Raw genomic sequence first — 18,659 nt, forward strand, 5'->3', positions numbered from 1 at the left:
ATATAAAAAATAACTATTTACTCTGTCTCGCTTTCTCTATCAATTTCCTCTATAATTTGGTCTAGACTATATCTAGACTTTGTTTTAGCTTTTTCTGATTTATTCGCCATAATTTAAACTTCTATGCGTAACACTTGTGGCTCCGTCAAGTAGGACTTGCAATGGCGAATGAACCTCTGTTACACCAGAGTTTACGACAAAGGCTGATCTTCGAACGTATAACCATTACATATTGCCGTTTACCTCAGCTCATTGGCTATCTTCCAAGCTAGATTTCAAGATGATCATTGGGCCAAAATAGAGTCAAATCAACAATAGACCGGTCCTACCATTGGTGCGCATTGAGGTCATTGATTGGTGTCTTCAAATCGGTTTGTTTCGGTCAATACGTCCCGGGAAAAGAACCGTCACGTATGGTTGTGGTAGTAACAACCAGAGGATTGCAATGAAACCATTTGTTTAGTGTGTGTAATTACCACGAACGCTTCGTCCAAAGTTGAATGAGACAAATCACGACGCAAACGGTTTACAAATGTTTCGACTTAGGCTATATAAATGGATGTTTTATCAAACAAAACGAACATTCACTGTGTAGTGCACCGTGTAGTCAGGACACGACCTTGAGCGTGGCTGAGATGCACCCATGACCAGCTCGGAAAACCAGATTGCATAGCGGAGAAGGTACAGTGGGAATTGAAATGGTCGGTGATCTGTTTGTTAACTTGGCTTTCGAAGACCTTAGAAAGGCAGGGTAGGATACAAAAATGTCTGTCGCAGTTTGGGTCTAGAGTGTCTCCCCCTTTGAAGAGGGGTGACCGTGGCATCTTTCCAATCTTTTGTGATCTCAGGCGATACGAAAGAGAGGTTGAACAAGCTAGTAACATTTACATTTAAGTCATTTAGCAGATGCTCTTATCCAGAGCGACTTACAAATTGGTGCATTCACCTTATGACATCCAGTAGAATAGTCACTTTACAATAGTGCATCTAAATCTTAAAGGGGGGGTGAGAAGGATTACTTATCCTATCCTAGGTATTCCTTAAAGAGGTGGGGTTTCAGGTGTCTCCGGAAGGTGGTGATTGACTCCGCTGTCCTGGCGTCGTGAGGGAGTTTGTTCCACCATTGGGGGCCAGAGCAGCGAACAGTTTTGACTGGGCTGAGCGGGAACTGTACTTCCTCAGTGGTAGGGAGGCGAGCAGGCCAGAGGTGGATGAACGCAGTGCCCTTGTTTGGGTGTAGGGCCTGATCAGAGCCTGGAGGTACTGAGGTGCCGTTCCCCTCACAGCTCCGTAGGCAAGCACCATGGTCTTGTAGCGGATGCGAGCTTCAACTGGAAGCCAGTGGAGAGAGCGGAGGAGCGGGGTGACGTGAGAGAACTTGGGAAGGTTGAACACCAGACGGGCTGCGGCGTTCTGGATGAGTTGTAGGGGTTTAATGGCACAGGCAGGGAGCCCAGCCAACAGCGAGTTGCAGTAGTCCAGACGGGAGATGACAAGTGCCTGGATTAGGACCTGCGCCGCTTCCTGTGTGAGGCAGGGTCGTACTCTGCGGATGTTGTAGAGCATGAACCTACAGGAACGGGCCACCGCCTTGATGTTAGTTGAGAACGACAGGGTGTTGTCCAGGATCACGCCAAGGTTCTTAGCGCTCTGGGAGGAGGACACAATGGAGTTGTCAACCGTGATGGCGAGATCATGGAACGGGCAGTCCTTCCCGGGAGGAAGAGCAGCTCCGTCTTGCCGAGGTTCAGCTTGAGGTGGTGATCCGTCATCCACACTGATATGTCTGCCAGACATGCAGAGATGCGATTCGCCACCTGGTCATCAGAAGGGGGGAAAGGAGAAGATTAATTGTGTGTCGTCTGCATAGCAATGATAGGAGAGACCATGTGAGGTTATGACAGAGCCAAGTAACTTGGTGTATAGCGAGAATAGGAGAGGGCCTAGAACAGAGCCCTGGGGGACACCAGTGGTGAGGCGCGTGGTGAGGAGACAGATTCTCGCCACGCCACCTGGTAGGAGCGACCTGTCAGGTAGGACGCAATCCAAGCGTGGGCCGCGCCGGAGATGCCCAACTCGGAGAGGGTGGAGAGGAGGATCTGATGGTTCACAGTATCGAAGGCAGCCGATAGGTCTAGAAGGATGAGAGCAGAGGAGAGAGAGTTAGCTTTAGCGGTGCGGAGCGCCTCCGTGATACAGAGAAGAGCAGTCTCAGTTGAATGACTAGTCTTGAAACCTGACTGATTTGGATCAAGAAGGTCATTCAGAGAGAGATAGCGGGAGAGCTGGCCAAGGACGGCACGTTCAAGAGTTTTGGAGAGAAAAGAAAGAAGGGATACTGGTCTGTAGTTGTTGACATCGGAGGGATTGAGTGTAGGTTTTTTTCAGAAGGGGTGCAACTCTCGCTCTCTTGAGGACGGAAGGGACGTAGCCAGCGGTCAGGGATGAGTTGATGAGCGAGGTGAGGTAAGGGAGAGGTCTCCGGAAATGGTCTGGAGAAGAGAGGAGGGGATAGGGTCAAGCGGGCAGGTTGTTGGGCGGCCGGCCGTCACAAGACGCGAGATTTCATCTGGAGAGAGAGGGAGAAAGAGGTCAGAGCACAGGGTAGGGCAGTGTGAGCAGAACCAGCGGTGCCGTTTGACTTAGCAAACGAGGATCGGATGTCGTCGACCTTCTTTTCAAAATGGTTGACGAAGTCATCTGCAGAGAGGGAGGGGGGGGGGGAGGAGGATTCAGGAGTGAGGAGAAGGTGGCAAAGAGCTTCCTAGGGTTAGAGGCAGATGCTTGGAATTTAGAGTGGTAGAAAATGGCTTTAGCAGCAGAGACAGAGGAGGAAAATGTAGAGAGGAGGGAGTGAAAGGATGCCAGGTCCGCAGGGAGGCGAGTTTTCCTCCATTTCCGCTCAGCTGCCCGGAGCCCTGTTCTGTGAGCTCGCAATGAGTCGTCGAGCCACGGGGCGGGAGGGAGGACCGCGCCGGCCTGGAGGATAGGGGACATAGAGAGTCAAAGGATGCAGAAAGGGAGGAGAGGAGGGTTGAGGAGGCAGAATCAGGAGATAGGTTGGAGAAGGTATGAGCAGAGGGAAGAGATGATAGGATGGAAGAGGAGAGAGTAGCGGGGAGAGAGAGCGAAGGTTGGGACGGCGCGATACCATCCGAGTAGGGCAGTGTGGGAGGTGTTAGATGAGAGCGAGAGGAAAAAAAAGGATACAAGGTACTGGTCGGAGACTTGGAGGGGAGTCGCAATGAGGTTAGTGGAAGAACTGCATCTAGTAAAGATGAGGTCGAGCGTATTGCCTGCCTTGTGAGTAGGGGGGGAAGGTGAGAGGGTGAGGTCAAAAGAGGAGAGGAGTGGAAAGAAGGAGGCAGAGAGGAATGAGTCAAAGGTAGACGTGGGGAGGTTAAAGTCGCCCAGCACTGTGAGAGGTGAGCCGTCCTCAGGAAAGGAGCTTATCAAGGTATCAAGCTCATTGATGAACTCTCCGAGGGAACCTGGAGAGCGATAAATGATAAGGATGTTAAGCTTGAAAGGGCTGGTAACTGTGACAGCATGGAATTCAAAGGAGGCGATAGACAGATGGGTGAGGGGAGAAAGAGAGAATGACCACTTGGGAGAGATGAGGATCCCGGTGCCACCACCCCGCTGACCAGAAGCTCTCGGGGTGTGCGAGAACACGTGGGCGGACGAAGAGAGAGCAGTAGGAGTAGCAGTGTTGTCTGTGGTGATCCATGTTTCCGTCAGTGCCAAGAAGTCGAGGGACTGGAAGGAGGCATAGGCTGAGATGAACTCTGCCTTGTTGGCCGCAGATCGGCAGTTCCAGAGGCTACCGGAGACCTGGAACTCCACGTGGGTCGTGCGCGCTGGGACCACCAGATTAGGGTGGCCGCGGCCACGCGGTGTGGAGCGTGTGTATGGTCTGTGCAGAGAGGAGAGAACAGGGATAGACAGACACATAGTTGACAGGCTACAGAAGAGGCTACGCTAATGCAAAGGAGATTGAAATGACAAGTGGACTACACGTCTCGAATGTTCAGAAAGTTAAGCTTACGTAGCAAGAATCTTATTGACTAAAATGATTAAAATGATACAGTACTGCTGAAGTAGGCTAGCTGGCAATAGCTGCGTTGTTGACACTACACTAATCAAGTCGTTCCGTTGAGTGTAATAGTTTCTGCAGTGCTGCTATTCGGGGGCTAGCTGGCTAGCTAGCAGTGTTGTATACGTTACGTTGCGTTAAAGAACGACAATAGCTGGCTAGCTAACCTAGAAAATCGCTCTAGACTACACAATTATCTTTGATACAAAGACGGCTATGTAGCTAGCTTTGTAGCTAGCTACGATCAAACAAATCAAACCGTTGTGCTGTAATGTTGTTGAGTTCAATTCAGTAGACGTTGGCTAGCTGTTAGCTGTTAGCTGTTGGCTAGCTAGCAGAGTCTCCTACGTTAAGGACGACAAATAGCTGGCTAGCTAACCTCGGTAAATTAAGATAATCACTCCAAGACTACACACTCTAAACTACACAATTATCTTGGATACAAAGACAGCTATATCATGATCACTAGTTAACTACACATGGTTGATGATATTACTAGATATTATCTAGCGTGTCCTGTGTTGCATATAATCTGACTGAGCATACAAGCATACAAGTATCTAAGTATCTGACTGACTAGTAATATGGGTTGCAACAGTTTCGGAGGATAATTTTTTTAAAAGAGAGGGTCCAGGTGGTCTAGCCCGGGTGATAGGGTTCAGATTTTGCAGCTCTTTCAGAACATCAGCTATCTGGATTTGGGTGAAGGAGAAGCTGGGGAGGCTTGGTGAAGTTGCTGTGGGGGGTGCAGGGCTGTTGACAGGGGTAAGGGTAGCCAGGTGGAAAGCATGGCCAGTCATAGAAAAATGCTTATTGAAATTCTCAATTACCAAGATTTATTGGTGGTGATAGTGTTCCCTAGCCTCAGTGCGGTGGGCAGCTGGGAGGAGGTGCTCTTCTTCTCCATGGACTTTACAGTCTCCCAGAACTTTTTTGAGTTTGTGCTACAGCATGCACATTTCTGTTAGGAAAGCAAAGGCTTGCTTTTTCAAACTGCCTGTGTATATTGGTTCCTAATTCCCTGAAAATATTTTTTTTGTGCTGGCCAGGGCTGTCAGGTCTGGATTGAACCAAGGGCTATATCTGTTCCTGGTTCTAATTTTTTTGATTGGGGCATGCTTATTTAAGATGGTGAGGAACACACTTTTAAAGAATAACCAGATATCCTCTACTGACGGAATGAGGTCAATATCCTTCCAGGATACCCGGGCCAGGTCGACTAGAAAGCCTTGCTCGCTGAAGTGTTTTAGGGAGCGTTTGACAGTGATGAAGGGTGGTCGTTTGACCGCAGACCCATTACGGACGCAGACAATGAGGCAGTGATCACTGTGATCCTGGTTTAAGACAGCAGAGGTGTATTTGGAGGGCAGGATGGTTAGGATGAAATCTGTGAGGGTGCCCGTGTTTACAGATTTGGGGTTGTACCTGGTAGGTTCATTGATAATTTGTGTGAGATTGAGGGCATCAAGCTTAGATTGTAGGATGGCCGGGGTGTTAAGCATGTCCCAATTTAGGTCACGTAACAGCACGAGCTCTGAAGATAGATGGGGGGGGCAGTCAATTCACATATGGTTTCCAGGGCACAGCTGGGGGCAGAGGGTGGTCTATTGCAAGCTGCAACGGTGAGAGACTTGTTTCTGGAAAGGTGGATTTTTAAAAGTAGAATCTCATTGTTTGGCACAGACCTGGATAGTACGACAGAACTCTGCAGGCTATCTCTGCAGTAAATTGCAACTCTGCCCCCTTTGGCAGTTCTGTCTTTTCAGAAAATGCCAGGATTCAGACACGGCCACAACATCCGGGTTGGCAGAGTGTGCTAGGGCAGTGAATAAAACAAACTTAGGGAGGAGCCTTCTAATGTTAACATGCTTGAAACCAAGGCTTTTACGGTTACAGAAGTCAACAATTGAGAGCAACTGGGGAGTAGGAGTAGAGCTAGGCACTGCAGGGCCTGGATTAACCTCTCCATCACCAGAGGAGGAGTAGTATAAGGGTACGGTTAAGTCTATAAGAAATGGTCGTCTAGTACGTTTGGAACAGAGAGTAAAAGGAGCAGGTTTCTGGGTGCAATAGAATAGGTTCTTGGCAAAATGTACAGACAAAGGTATGGTAGGATGTGAATACAGTGGAGGTAAACCTATCCATTGAGTGAAGATGAGAGAGATATTGTCTCCAGAAACATAATTTAAACCAAGTGAGGTCACCGCATGTGTGGGAGGTGGAGCTAAAGGGTTAGCTAAGGCATGATGCAGAGATGAGAACACTTGGCACCATCGAGGTGCAGATGTTTACTTTCTACACACGTTTTTTTTTTTCCAGTTTCATCCTAAGAACAAATTGTGGTGATAAAATAGAAAGGAATACATTATTTGGGGTTCTATTAAGGAAAATTGAAAAATCTTAAGTGTCACTCCAATCAAGACAGGCTCTGCGAACGTTCCATTCATTTGCGATGGGCTCGCGCTTGTGTTCCAGTTTAGCCAATGTTCTTTTGCCATTTTTCAGCCTTAGGTGAATTTAGACTCGTTCTATTGTCCAGCCTACCTATAGTAATGAACGTGTATGGGTCAGATGTCTGGATTAGACAGACAGGCAGGCAGCATTTCTCAGCCAGTCGAAATCATGAATCAGCTGCCATCATTTTTCGTGTGTATATATATATATATATATATACACACACACACACACAAATATATATATATATACACATATATATACACATACACATATATATATATATATATATACACACACACACACATATATATATATACACATATACATATATATAAATATATATATACACACAAAAAAAAATATATATATACACACACACACACACAAATACATATATATATATATATATACACACACACACAAATATATATATACACACACACACACACACACACACACAAATTATATATATATATATATACACACACACACACACACACACACACGTATATATATATATATACACACACACAAATATATATATATATATATATACACACACACACACACACATACATTTATATATAAGGCTTATATATATATATATACACACACAAATAAATACATGTCAATTGAAAAAAATCAAATGAAACAAAGTGCAGCTAGTTTGCAGTCTTTACAGCTTCAGTGTTTGAAGTGATTGTGTTAGCTGTGTTGTTGGCTAGCTCCTCTGAACAATAGTGTCCTGACGAGAGAGTACATTTTCTATCCCGGGAAAAATCGCACCTCATTAGCCTATTGTTATGGATGTTTCCAAATAAATGTCACTAGAAACAACTTAAACAAATGCAAATGCGAAGCTGCTCTACTGTAGCTCTGTTGTTTTTCTTTGACGTGACTAAGTTAGCCGTAGTTGTCTGGCTAGCAAGCAGCCAGCCAACTAGCAAGCAGCCAGTATGGAAATGGAACATTTTAGAATGAACGACAGGGTCTCGTCCATAGATGCAGAACAAAAAGACTGAACGACGGGGTTGGGTCTCTGACAACCGAACCAATAGAACGAATGTCCAGCCGAATATGTTGGTAGCCCGTTGTATAAAAGTGACAATGCCATCAAAGCCGTCATTTGGAGGATATATTGGCATGGTTTGCCTGTATTATCGCTTAACTGGAAACAGGTAAATGAGGGATACATAGGGAGAATCAGTTAATATACAATTGAGTGGTCACTGAATGGTTTGAGCATGAAAACGATGTAAACCATATGCTATGTCTGTCTGTCTGAACCCAATTGAACACTTTTTGGAGATTCTGGAGTGGTGCTTGAGACAGTGTTTTCTTGCACCGTCAAACAAATTATGGAATTTCTCTGCATCTAAGTGCCAGAGGCGTCACTGCAGACACCCTGGTTCGAATCCAAGCTGTATCACAACCAGCCGTGATTGGGAGTCCCATAACTGACATGCCTAGTTAAATAAAGGTTACATAAAAAAAATTAATACAGTTCCAGACTCTTGTCGAATCAATGTCAAGGTGCATTGAAGCTGTTCTGGCTCGTGGTCGCCCTACGCCCTATTAAGAAACTTTGTTTGTGTTTACTTTATTTTGGCAGTTACCTGTACATTCTTGGTATACAGTCGGAAACAAAGCACTGCAAAAACATGGAAAGTTCCCTTACAAGCCAGAATGTTGAATAAAATTACATTTGAACTTACTCTACCAGTTGTCAGTGTGGTTGGTCCTTCTGCTGGTTGAAATTTGAGACAAAATATCCACAGGAAAGTATTATTTACCAGACTTTTTAGAGTGCCAGTATAGCCTTTGAAATTTATATCACCTGGCATATATATGCCAAACCATGTAAACACATGCAAGACTTTCATTGGCATGTATCGTGGGCATATACTTCCGTCTTGTGCACGTGCCCAGAATATTATGAAGGGGGTGGCCAAGGTGGGGCAGAGACTCAGTTTAGGGGGGCCATAACATTTTGAACCTTAAATCGATGCAATTTTTTTCGCTGAATTTTTTGCAATGTAATTATGATGGTTCAACTCTTTAAATGCTTCAGCTCAGGTTTGGTACGTTTCCCTGTTCAAATAAATCAATTACAAAAGTCGTGTTAGTGTTTGCGTTCAAGGTCAGGATGTTATGTAAGGGTATTAGCATACAGCAGTAAATTCACTTAAGTGTCATCCAGAGTCTGAATTATACTTATAGGATCTATATAATTTATTTTATGGGCTTTATATTAAAGATAGTTTAAAAACCCCTAGAGTCAATGTCCCCACAAAAATATAATTAGCATAATACAACAATCCCCAAAGAAATGTCTGTTTAAGCTAGATGTTTTTTTGTTGTTGCATGGGCTGCATCTCAATCCACCACATACGCCATTGTCAGACTTGCACATCAGCGGTGGAGGGTGGCAGAGTTACAGTGGTGTTTGTCAGACCAGGAGACATCCCTAAAATCGGTGTTCTCACAAACGTCTAGTGTCCGAACAATTTGGCAAACTATTAACGACCCCTCTATGGAACGATGAGACTCACGAATATGATAGTGTTCTCCGTTTGGCTCTACGACCCCTTCTAAAGTCGGTTCAGCCGATCTGCCAACTTCTGTCTGTAGCATCCGAGCAGTTTGGGCTATACACTAATATGACCCCTTCATGGAAAGGAGTTTTGCTCTAGGACACCCCCAATTCTCAAGACTCGTCTGAAGGGAGCCCAGTACCAGTAAAAAAAGTCAATAATGAATGGAAGTATATAGGCTATGGAAGTAGTTTAGTGACAAAAGAAAGGGAGATCAGTCCTGATCTTTCATATCTCTCAAAACAACTTCCTTTTGATTTGTTTTGACTCTGTTTTTCCATTATACAGTGCATTCGGAAAGTATTCAGACCCCTTCATTTTGCCCACATTTTGTTACGTTAGTCTTATTCTGAAATTGATTAAATTGTTCATCTTTCCCTCGATCTTGGCAAGTCTCACAGTCCCTGCCGCTTGAAAAACACCCCCACAGCATGATGCTACCACCACCATGATTCAACTTAGGGATGCTGTTGGCCAGGTGATGAGCGGTGCCTGGTTTCTTCCTGATGTGAAGCTTGTCATTCAGTTCAAAGAGTTCAAATCTTGGTTTCATCAGACAAGATAATCTTGTTTTTCATGGTCTGAAAGTCCTTTGGGTGCCTTTTGGCAAACTCCAAGTGGGCTGTCATGTGCCTTTTACTGAGGAGTGGCTTCCGTCTGGCCGCTCTACCATAAAGGCCTGATTGGTGGAGTGCTTCTGGAAGGCTTAACCATCTCCACAGTGGAACTCTGAAGCTCTGTCAGAGTGACCATTGGGTTCTTGGTCACCTCCCTGACCAAGGCCCTTCTCCCCCGAATTGCTCAGTTTGGCTGGGTGGCCAGCTCCAGGAAAAGTCTTGGTCGTTCCAAACTTTTTCTATTTAAGAATGATGGAGGCCACTGTCTTCTTGGGGACCTTCAATGCTGCAGACATTTTTTTTTGGTACCCCTTCCCATTATCTGTGTCTCGGAGCTCTACGGACATTTCCTTCGACCTCATGGCTTGGTTTTTGCGTTGACGTGCACTGCCAACTGTTGGACCTTATATAGACAGGTGTGTGCCTTTCCAAATCATGTCCAATCAATAAAATGCTCCACGGGTGGACTTCTATCAAGTTGTAAAAACATCTTAAGGATGATCAATGGAGACAGGATGCACCTGAGCTCAATTTCGAGTTTCATAGCAAAGGGTCTGAATATTTATGTGATTTTTTTTTTTAATTGAGCAAAATATTCTAAAACTGTTTTTGCTTTGTCTTTATGGGGTATTGTGTGTAGATTGAGGGGGGAAAAGATTGAATCCATTTTAGAATACGGCTGTAACGTAACAAAATGGGGAAAGGATCTGAAGACTTTCCGAATGCACTGTAATTGTTTGACGGTATGTGAGGGCAGGAGGTCCTGTATAAAAACAAACTCACTTCCATGACAACTTCTTTCATAACAGCAAAAAGCATGTTTGCTCTGACTTCTGCAGAGTATGCATTGCAGTAAATCTTACGAAGCCACTCCTTCGTTGCCCGGGCGGTGGGTGTGTTTCGGATCATTGTCATGCTGAAAGACCCAGCCACGTTTCATCTTCAATGCCCTTGCTGGTGGAAGGAGGTTTTCACTCAAAATCTCACGATAAATGGCCCCATTCATTATTTCCTTTACACGGATCAGTCGTCCTGGTCCCTTTGCAGAAAAACAGCCCCAAAGCATGATGTTTCCACCCCCATGCTTCACAGTAGGTATGGTGTTCTTTGGATGCAACTCAGCATTCTTTGTCCTCCAAACACGACGAGTTGAGTTTTTACCAAAAAGTTCTATTTTGGTTTCATCTGACCATATGACATTCTCCCAATCTTCTTCTGGATCATCCAAATGCTCTCTAGCAAACTTCAGACGGGCCTGGACATGTACTGGCTTAAGCAGGGGACACGTCTGGCACTGCAAGATTTGAGTCCCTGGCAGGTAGTGTGTTACTGATGGTAGGCTTTGTTACTTTGGTCCCAGCTCTCTGCAGGTCATTCACTAGGTCCCCCCGTGTGGTTGTGGGATTTTTGCTCACCGTTCTTGTGATCATTTTGACCCCACGGGGTGAGATATTGCGTGGAGCCCCAGATCGAGGGAGATTATCAGTGGTCTGATATATATGAGGGTGCCCGTGTTTAAGGCTTTGGGGAGGTACCTGGTAGGTTCATTGATAATTTGTGTGAGATTGAGGGCATCAAGTTTAGATTGTAGGGTGGCTGGGGTGTTAAGCATGTTCCAGTTTAGGTCTCCTAGCAGCACGAGCTCTGAAGATAGATGGGGGGCAATCAGTTCACATAAGGTGTCCAGAGCACAGCTGGGGGCAGAGGGTGGTCTATAGCAGGCGGCAACGGTGAGAGACTTGTTTTTAGAGAGGTGGATTTTTAAAAGTAGAAGTTCAAATTGTTTGGGTACTGACCTGGATAGTAGGACAGAACTCTGCAGGCTATCTTTGCAGTAGATTGCAACACCGCCCCCTTTGGCAGTTCTATCTTGTCTGAAAATGTTGTAGTTTGGAATTAAAATTTCATAATTTTTGGTGGTCTTCCTAAGCCAGGATTCAGACACAGCTAGAACATCCGGGTTGGCAGAGTGTGCTAAAGCAGTGAGTAGAACAAACTTAGGGAGGAGGCTTCTAATGTTAACATGCATGAAACCAAGGCTATTACGGTTACAGAAGTCGTCAAAAGAGAGCGCCTGGAGAATAGGAGTGGAGCTCGGCACTGCAGGGCCTGGATTCACCTCTACATCGCCAGAGGAACAGAGGAGGAGTAGAATAAGGGTGCGGCTAAAAGCAATAAGAATTGGTCGTCTAGAACGTCTGGAACAGAGAGTAAAAGGACGTTTCTGGGGGCGATAAAATAGCATCAAGGTATAATGTACAGACAAAGGTATGGTAGGATGTGAATACAGTGGAGGTAAACCTAGGTATTGAGTGATGAAGAGAGAGATATTGTCTCTAGAAACATCATTGAAACCAGGAGATGTCATTGCATGTGTGGGTGGTGGAACTAATAGGTTGGATAAGGTATAGTGAGCAGGACTAGAGGCTCTACAGTGAAATAAGCCAATAAGCACGAACAGCAATGGACAAGGCATATTGACATTAAGGAGAGGCATGCTTAGTCGAGTGATCAAAAGGGTCCAGTGAGTGGAGAGGTTGGTTGGGGGTCACGGCGATTTAGACAGCTAGCCAGGTCATCGGTAGCAAGCTAGCATAGGATGGGGGTCTGTTATTAGCCACCTCTTGCGTTCCGTCAGTAGATTAGTGGGGTTCCGTGTGGTAGAGGGGATTAATCCATATCACACAACAACAACAAAAATAAAAACAATAGATATAGTTATAGAGGCCCAAGAAGAAAAATAAATAATAATAATAATAAAAATAAATTGTCCGATTGTCTATTCAGATAGCAGCCGATAAGACAGCTAACGGTTAGCAGGCTGCAGATGGGCGTTCAGGTAACGTCGCGACGGAAGAGCCAGACGGATAACTCCTTCGGGTAGATAACGTCGGCAGTCCAGTTGTGAAGGCCCGGTGGGGATCCGCGTAGGCAGTAAAATGGGTCCGGATAGGTGACTGCAGCCCAGGAGTGATTGATGGAACTCTTCAGCCGGCTAGCTCCGGAATAATTGATGTTTGCTCCGGAATCGCAGAAAGCCGATAGTCACACGGACAGCAACTAGCTAGCTGTGAGATCCAGGTATGAATGTCCAGAGTTAACAGTTGAAATCCAGGGACATGGAGAGAAAAAAATTGGTCCGGTATGTTCCGTTCCGAGCCGCGCTGCGCTGCGCCATACAAAACTGGCGATAGATTTTCGAGCTAAAGGATAGCTCATGACCACAAACCGTGGTTAGCTGAATACTAAAGATTTGCCAGTAAAGAAGCTAACTAGCTTCTGATTAGCTTCTGGATTAGCTTCTGGCTAGCTCCTGGCTAGTTTCTGGCTAGCTTCTTGGAGGATTACAGATTTGAGGTAAATAATACTTTTTTATAAATATAAATTGGTGAGGCGGGTTGCAGGAGAGTGTTTTGAAGATGAGTTTATGGAAAATTTAAAAAATGTATGTGAAAAAAGTTGTAAGTAAATATATATATATATATGAGACACGACAAGACGAGGACAAAAGACGTCTGAACTGCTATGCCATCTTGGATCAGACGAGAGATGAGAGCTGTTTCAACCAGAGGTCCATGAGCTCAGAGTCACGCGCACCCGTGAGAGTTAGCTGCGTTCCGTTGCATTTCTAAAGTCAAAGGAATTCTCTGGTTGGAACATTATTAGGATGTTTTTAACTTAAATCTTCAAAGATTGATTCTATATACATCGTTTGACATGTTTCTACGCACTGTAATGTTACTTTTTTACTTTTCGTCTGGACCTTGTGCTCGCGCCTCATGAATTTGGATTTGTGAATTAAACTCGCGAACAAAAAGGAGGTATTTGGACATAAATGATGGACTTTATTGAACAAAACAAACATTTATTGTGGAACTGGGATTCCTGGGAGTGCATTATGATGAAGATCATCAAAGTTAAGTGAATAATTACAATGCTATTTCTGACTTCTGTTGACTTCACAACATGGCGGGTATCTGTATGACTTGTTTGGTCTCTGAGCGCTGTACTGCATGGTGTGCTTTTTCCATAAAGTTTTTTTGAAATCTGACACAGCGGTTGCATTAAGGAGAAATGGATCTATAATTCCATGCATAACACTTGTATCTTTTATCTATGTTTATGATGGGTATTTCTGTAAATTGATGTGGCTCTCTGCAAAATCACCGGATGTTTTGGAAGCAAAACATTACTGACCATAACGCTCCAATGTAAACTGAGATTTTTGGATATAAATATGAACTTTATCAAACAAAACATACATGTATTGTGTAACATGAAGTCCTATGAGTGTCATCTGATGAAGATCATCAAAGGTTAGTGATGAATTTGTATCTCTTTCTGCTTTTTGTGACTCCTCTCTTTGAAAAATGGCTGCTTTTTTCTGTGACTAGGTGCTGACCTAACATAATCGTTTGGTGTGCTTTTGTCGTAAAGCCTTTTTGAAATCTGACACTGTTGTGGGATTAACAATACGTTTATCTTTAAAATGGTGTAAAATACTTGTATGTTTGAGGAAATTTAATTATGAGATTTCTGTTGTTTGAATTTGGCGCCCTGCACTTTCACTGGCTGTTGTCATATCAATCCCGTTAGCGGGATTTCAGCTGTAAGTAGATAAACTAGTAATATCATCAACCATGTGTAGTTCACTAGTGATTATGTTAAGATTGTTTTTTTATAAGATACATTTATTGCTAGCACCTTACCGTGGCTCCTTGCTGTACTCGCATAACAGGTAGTCAGCCTGCCACGCAGTCTCCTCGTGGAGTGCAATGTAATCGGCCATGATCGGTGTCCAAAAATGCCGATTGTTATGAAAACTTGAAGTCGGCCCTATTTAATCGGTCAACCTCTAATTGAAATGTCTTCAAACACGTGTGTAACAGAAGAACGATGCCAGAAAAATACTGTCAGCTTCAACTATGTTACAACCGGTGAGGTGTGCATTTTCTATTTGTGAAATTATTTTGGTGTGATGTGAAAGGTTAATGGCTTTATGTTTCCAAATTTGTATCGCAAGTGAGCATTATAACGTTTCTAAACATTAAAACAGAGGGTCGGGATTGTAGTTCACATGGAGCCAGCTGTGGTCCATACCTTCAGCTAAGAACCCAAGAGGGGAAGCTTTAAACCCCCTTTTGTTGTCCAGATCTAGATGATAGACAGTTCACCAACTTGCCCAATCATTATGGCTGGTGCAAAAGTTTATGCTTGTCCATATTTCCACCCTAGCAAAACCAAACGGTTTATTTAATTGATTTTAAATAATGTTGGACCATCTATGTGATTAGTGTCTATATAAAGTTTTTTTTTTAATTACAATATGTTGCAAAAAAAAACTCCATCCGAGGTCATGAGGAAAAGCTTTCATTGATTGTTACCTATACTCACTATCATCCCAGCTTTGTATAAAATAAACTACAAAAAAAACATGATAATGACCCAAGGCATGACAGTCCTGCAAGATCACGCTTCTTACTTCTTTAAAATTGTTTTCCACTAGGAGATCAATTTAAATCCCCAACATGCTGAAGGAGGAGAAGAAGCAGAGACTGGTCAGGAGATAGTGAATCCTGAGAGCTATATCAAACACCCCCTCCAGAACAAGTAAGCTGACCCAGGCTACTGCTCTTTAAAAACCCTTGTTCATTACAGGCTGCTGCTCCGTGGTTAGGAAACTTTTCCTGCAAAAGGCCTTCGGGAGTTGTTTTCTGTAAGAGTGGTGGGTATTAATCTGATGTAAAGTATCACATAGATCCCACCCGTTTGCAGTGTTGCACAGCTGCCAATGCAAAGCACCAATTCAATCTTGTGTGTTACCACTTTGAGTTTGTGCCCCCCCAGGTCTCAGGCATGGTGAATTCACATTGGTAGTATCATGACCCAAACCTAAAGAGGTGACTTTGGTTTATGAGTGTTCATACCACCACAAGCTGAGGCTGTCTGTGTGTGATTACCAACCGTGCATTGCCCTTTCTTATTGCAGTCAAGCGCAGTTGAACTGCCTAAGGATTTTACATTGAATGAATGTCACAAAGCAATAAACCGTGTCAATGTTTTCCCCATCATCCATAAGGTCCTAATTTGCTTTGAGGCTTATGGGCTGTTGATTACATTTGTTTAGCATGTGTTTAAGTAGCCAGTGTTTACCTTATGTAAATCCCATTTCTCTTTTGGCCCAACAGATGGTCTCTTTGGTTCTTCAAAAATGATAAGACCAAAACATGGCAGGCGAACCTCTGCCTCATCTCCACGTTTGACACTGTTGAAGATTTCTGGGCGTAAGAATCAATAAGACTAAAGTTGATCTTGTTTTGTGATGACAAGGGTTGAATTAATATGAAAAGGATGATTTGAGATTATAACAACATTTGTCTTCATTCATCATCTTGATAGCATTCAGTTGTCAATAATACACTGCAATTGTGTATTGTACTTACGAAATTATCTTGTCATTTCAGTCTCTATAATCATATTCAGTTGTCAAGCAATCTGATATCTGGATGCGACTACTCCCTCTTTAAGGTAGGTTTGTTGCATTTCAAAAAGCAGACAAGGAACTCATTTTATTCCATGTTACTACATAGTATCTTTGCAACTTAATTCAGAATTGTACCTGGAAGAAAGTTGTTTAGGACTGTTCAGCCATGGCCTTGTTAATGCAAGTATAGCTGTGTCTCTCCTCTGGTGTGACAGGATGGCATTGAGCCCATGTGGGAGGATGAGCGGAACAAGCGTGGAGGGCGCTGGCTGATCACTCTCAGCAAGCAGCAGAGGAGACAAGACCTGGACCGCTTCTGGCTAGAAACCGTGAGTTTGTGTGTGTGGGCGTGAAGACAATTTGGAATGAAATGCAACCTTGACCCTGTGTGGCTGGATTAAGGAATTATGTGATGCCACTGAAATGTTAATGTGTGGATCCATATTTTTCCTGACACTTCACCTGTTCAGCTTCTCTGCCTTGTTGGGGAGACTTTTGATGACTATAGTGACGAAGTGTGTGGAGCAGTAGTCAATATTCGCTCGAAAGGAGACAAAATCGCCATCTGGACGGCAGACTTTGACAACAGGGAAGCCATAACACACATCGGGTAAGTTAGATCAATGTGAAGTCAATGTTTGTTAGTTATCACTCCAACTTTGATCAGGACTCAGGAAAATGTACTGACTTACAAAAAAGTGTATAGTCTTAGTATTTGTAAATTATTTTGGGCTTGGTTAAATTACTAAGATCCAATACCAAAAAGTTTGTTGCTACCACCTCCCTTCAAATATGGCCATCTGTGTGACAACAGGAGAGTGTATAAGGAGCGCTTGGGAATCCCCATGAAGATGACCATTGGCTACCAGTCACACTCTGACACCTCCACCAAGAGCGGCTCGACCACCAAAAACAAGTTTGTGGTCTGAAAATGCACCAGGTGCCTTGTCTATTACATTTTTTGCGGTCTACTACATTTCTTTGTGGGTGCATTTATTTACATAGCTACAATGACTGCGTGACACAATCTTGGAAAAACTCACGACTATATACAAAAACTTCTACAGAACCGTCCTGGACCTAAAATCAGGAAACACTTTCACAACACGGACACACTACTTTCTCTGGAAACACACACACACACACACAAAGACACCTGCCACAGCCACACAGGTGAACATGCAAACCTCAAAACGCAAATTAATACCTTTCATAGAAATGTAAGATGTTCAGAGTGCTCTTATAAAGAAAATTATTTTGTTGATTTATTTAATGGCAGGGAATTAATTTGACATTTAAAAAGTCAAAATTTCTCTGCCCTTATACAGCATTGTAATTGCTGTTATCCTTAATTATGTTACGCCATTTTAATTTATTATACCAATTCGCCTTTTAGCTATTTTTAGAGTTGTTCTGTGCTATGGCCCTAAACTTCAAATGGATGTAATCAAGACTTTCTGATCATCTCATGAATCAATTAGTCTGTGTTAACATGATTAAAACTTTGGGTTTGCAATTCAATAGAATCTGTTTTTATATTGTGGAGTACTTTTTGCAACTTGTTATTTGTACATTTCTTGTTAGAAATGGTCTTACATTTGACTTACAGTGATGTTTTTTTTTTGCAAAGTATACATTTATTAGTGATTTGTTTTGATCTTCTGCCTGCAATGGAAACAGCACTAATGATTCTTTAAAGTTATTCTGTGACTTTGGATGATTTTTTATAATATTATATAGTATGATATAATATATGCCATTACAACCCCAGGAACCAACAGGAAATAATCTCTTTCTCTGCCACTTGTAATTGCCATAGCTCTTTGGCCCCATCCAGAAACAACCATCCTGTAGCCCCCTAGGGACTTCATGTAGAGCTGAATAATGTATAAAGCCATAAGAAATATTATAGTAGCTACACCTACAGTACATACAGTATATCACCGGTTGCAGCATATCATGACAGCCTACAACAATGGCAACCTATAACATTGTCATGTCACCAAATCAGAGCTTTCAAATACTTTCCATTTCATAAAATAAAAGTTGCCATTATTTCAGGCATGTTTCATTCTTATTACTTACTTTTCATAACCGCTCTTCAACATTCATACAATATTTTATGAATTTGGTTATTTTATTTGCAATGCATTAATAAACTGAGTTTTACACTTGAATTTGAAGTATTATCCAATTGCTTTACAGTGAGGGTCAGTGATTTACTCATTTGAAGTCACCATGAAGTTTCATCTCTTCCCTCTTGAGGGTGCTGTGACCCCATTTTGAATCGCAGGCAGTCATTGGAATAGGGGCTTATTTGACCAGCCGGTATGGGATCTTGATTGTCAGTTCTCCACAGACCAAAATCCACAACATAAAACTAGACCTAAAAAATCTATACCAGGTCCAGT

The 18,659-nt window shown here is 43.3% G+C and overlaps 1 protein-coding gene across 1 annotated transcript in view; it reads left to right on the forward strand.

Moving 5' to 3' along the window:
* Positions 1–18,425, forward strand: part of LOC118368193 (eukaryotic translation initiation factor 4E-like) — a 23,303-nt gene extending 4,878 nt beyond the window's left edge. Inside the window, exons 2-7 of the mRNA XM_035752051.2 lie at positions 15,271–15,374; positions 15,953–16,048; positions 16,229–16,292; positions 16,464–16,577; positions 16,719–16,858; positions 17,063–18,425. Of these exons, the coding sequence (XP_035607944.1) occupies positions 15,271–15,374; positions 15,953–16,048; positions 16,229–16,292; positions 16,464–16,577; positions 16,719–16,858; positions 17,063–17,177 (633 nt within the window). The 3' untranslated portion in view covers positions 17,178–18,425. The remainder of the gene's footprint in view (positions 1–15,270; positions 15,375–15,952; positions 16,049–16,228; positions 16,293–16,463; positions 16,578–16,718; positions 16,859–17,062) is intronic.
* Positions 18,426–18,659: the final 234 nt, after the last annotated feature.

Source organism: Oncorhynchus keta, chromosome 35 (genome assembly GCF_023373465.1).
Source record: "Oncorhynchus keta strain PuntledgeMale-10-30-2019 chromosome 35, Oket_V2, whole genome shotgun sequence".
In the NCBI taxonomy this organism is placed as follows: domain Eukaryota; kingdom Metazoa; phylum Chordata; class Actinopteri; order Salmoniformes; family Salmonidae; genus Oncorhynchus; species Oncorhynchus keta.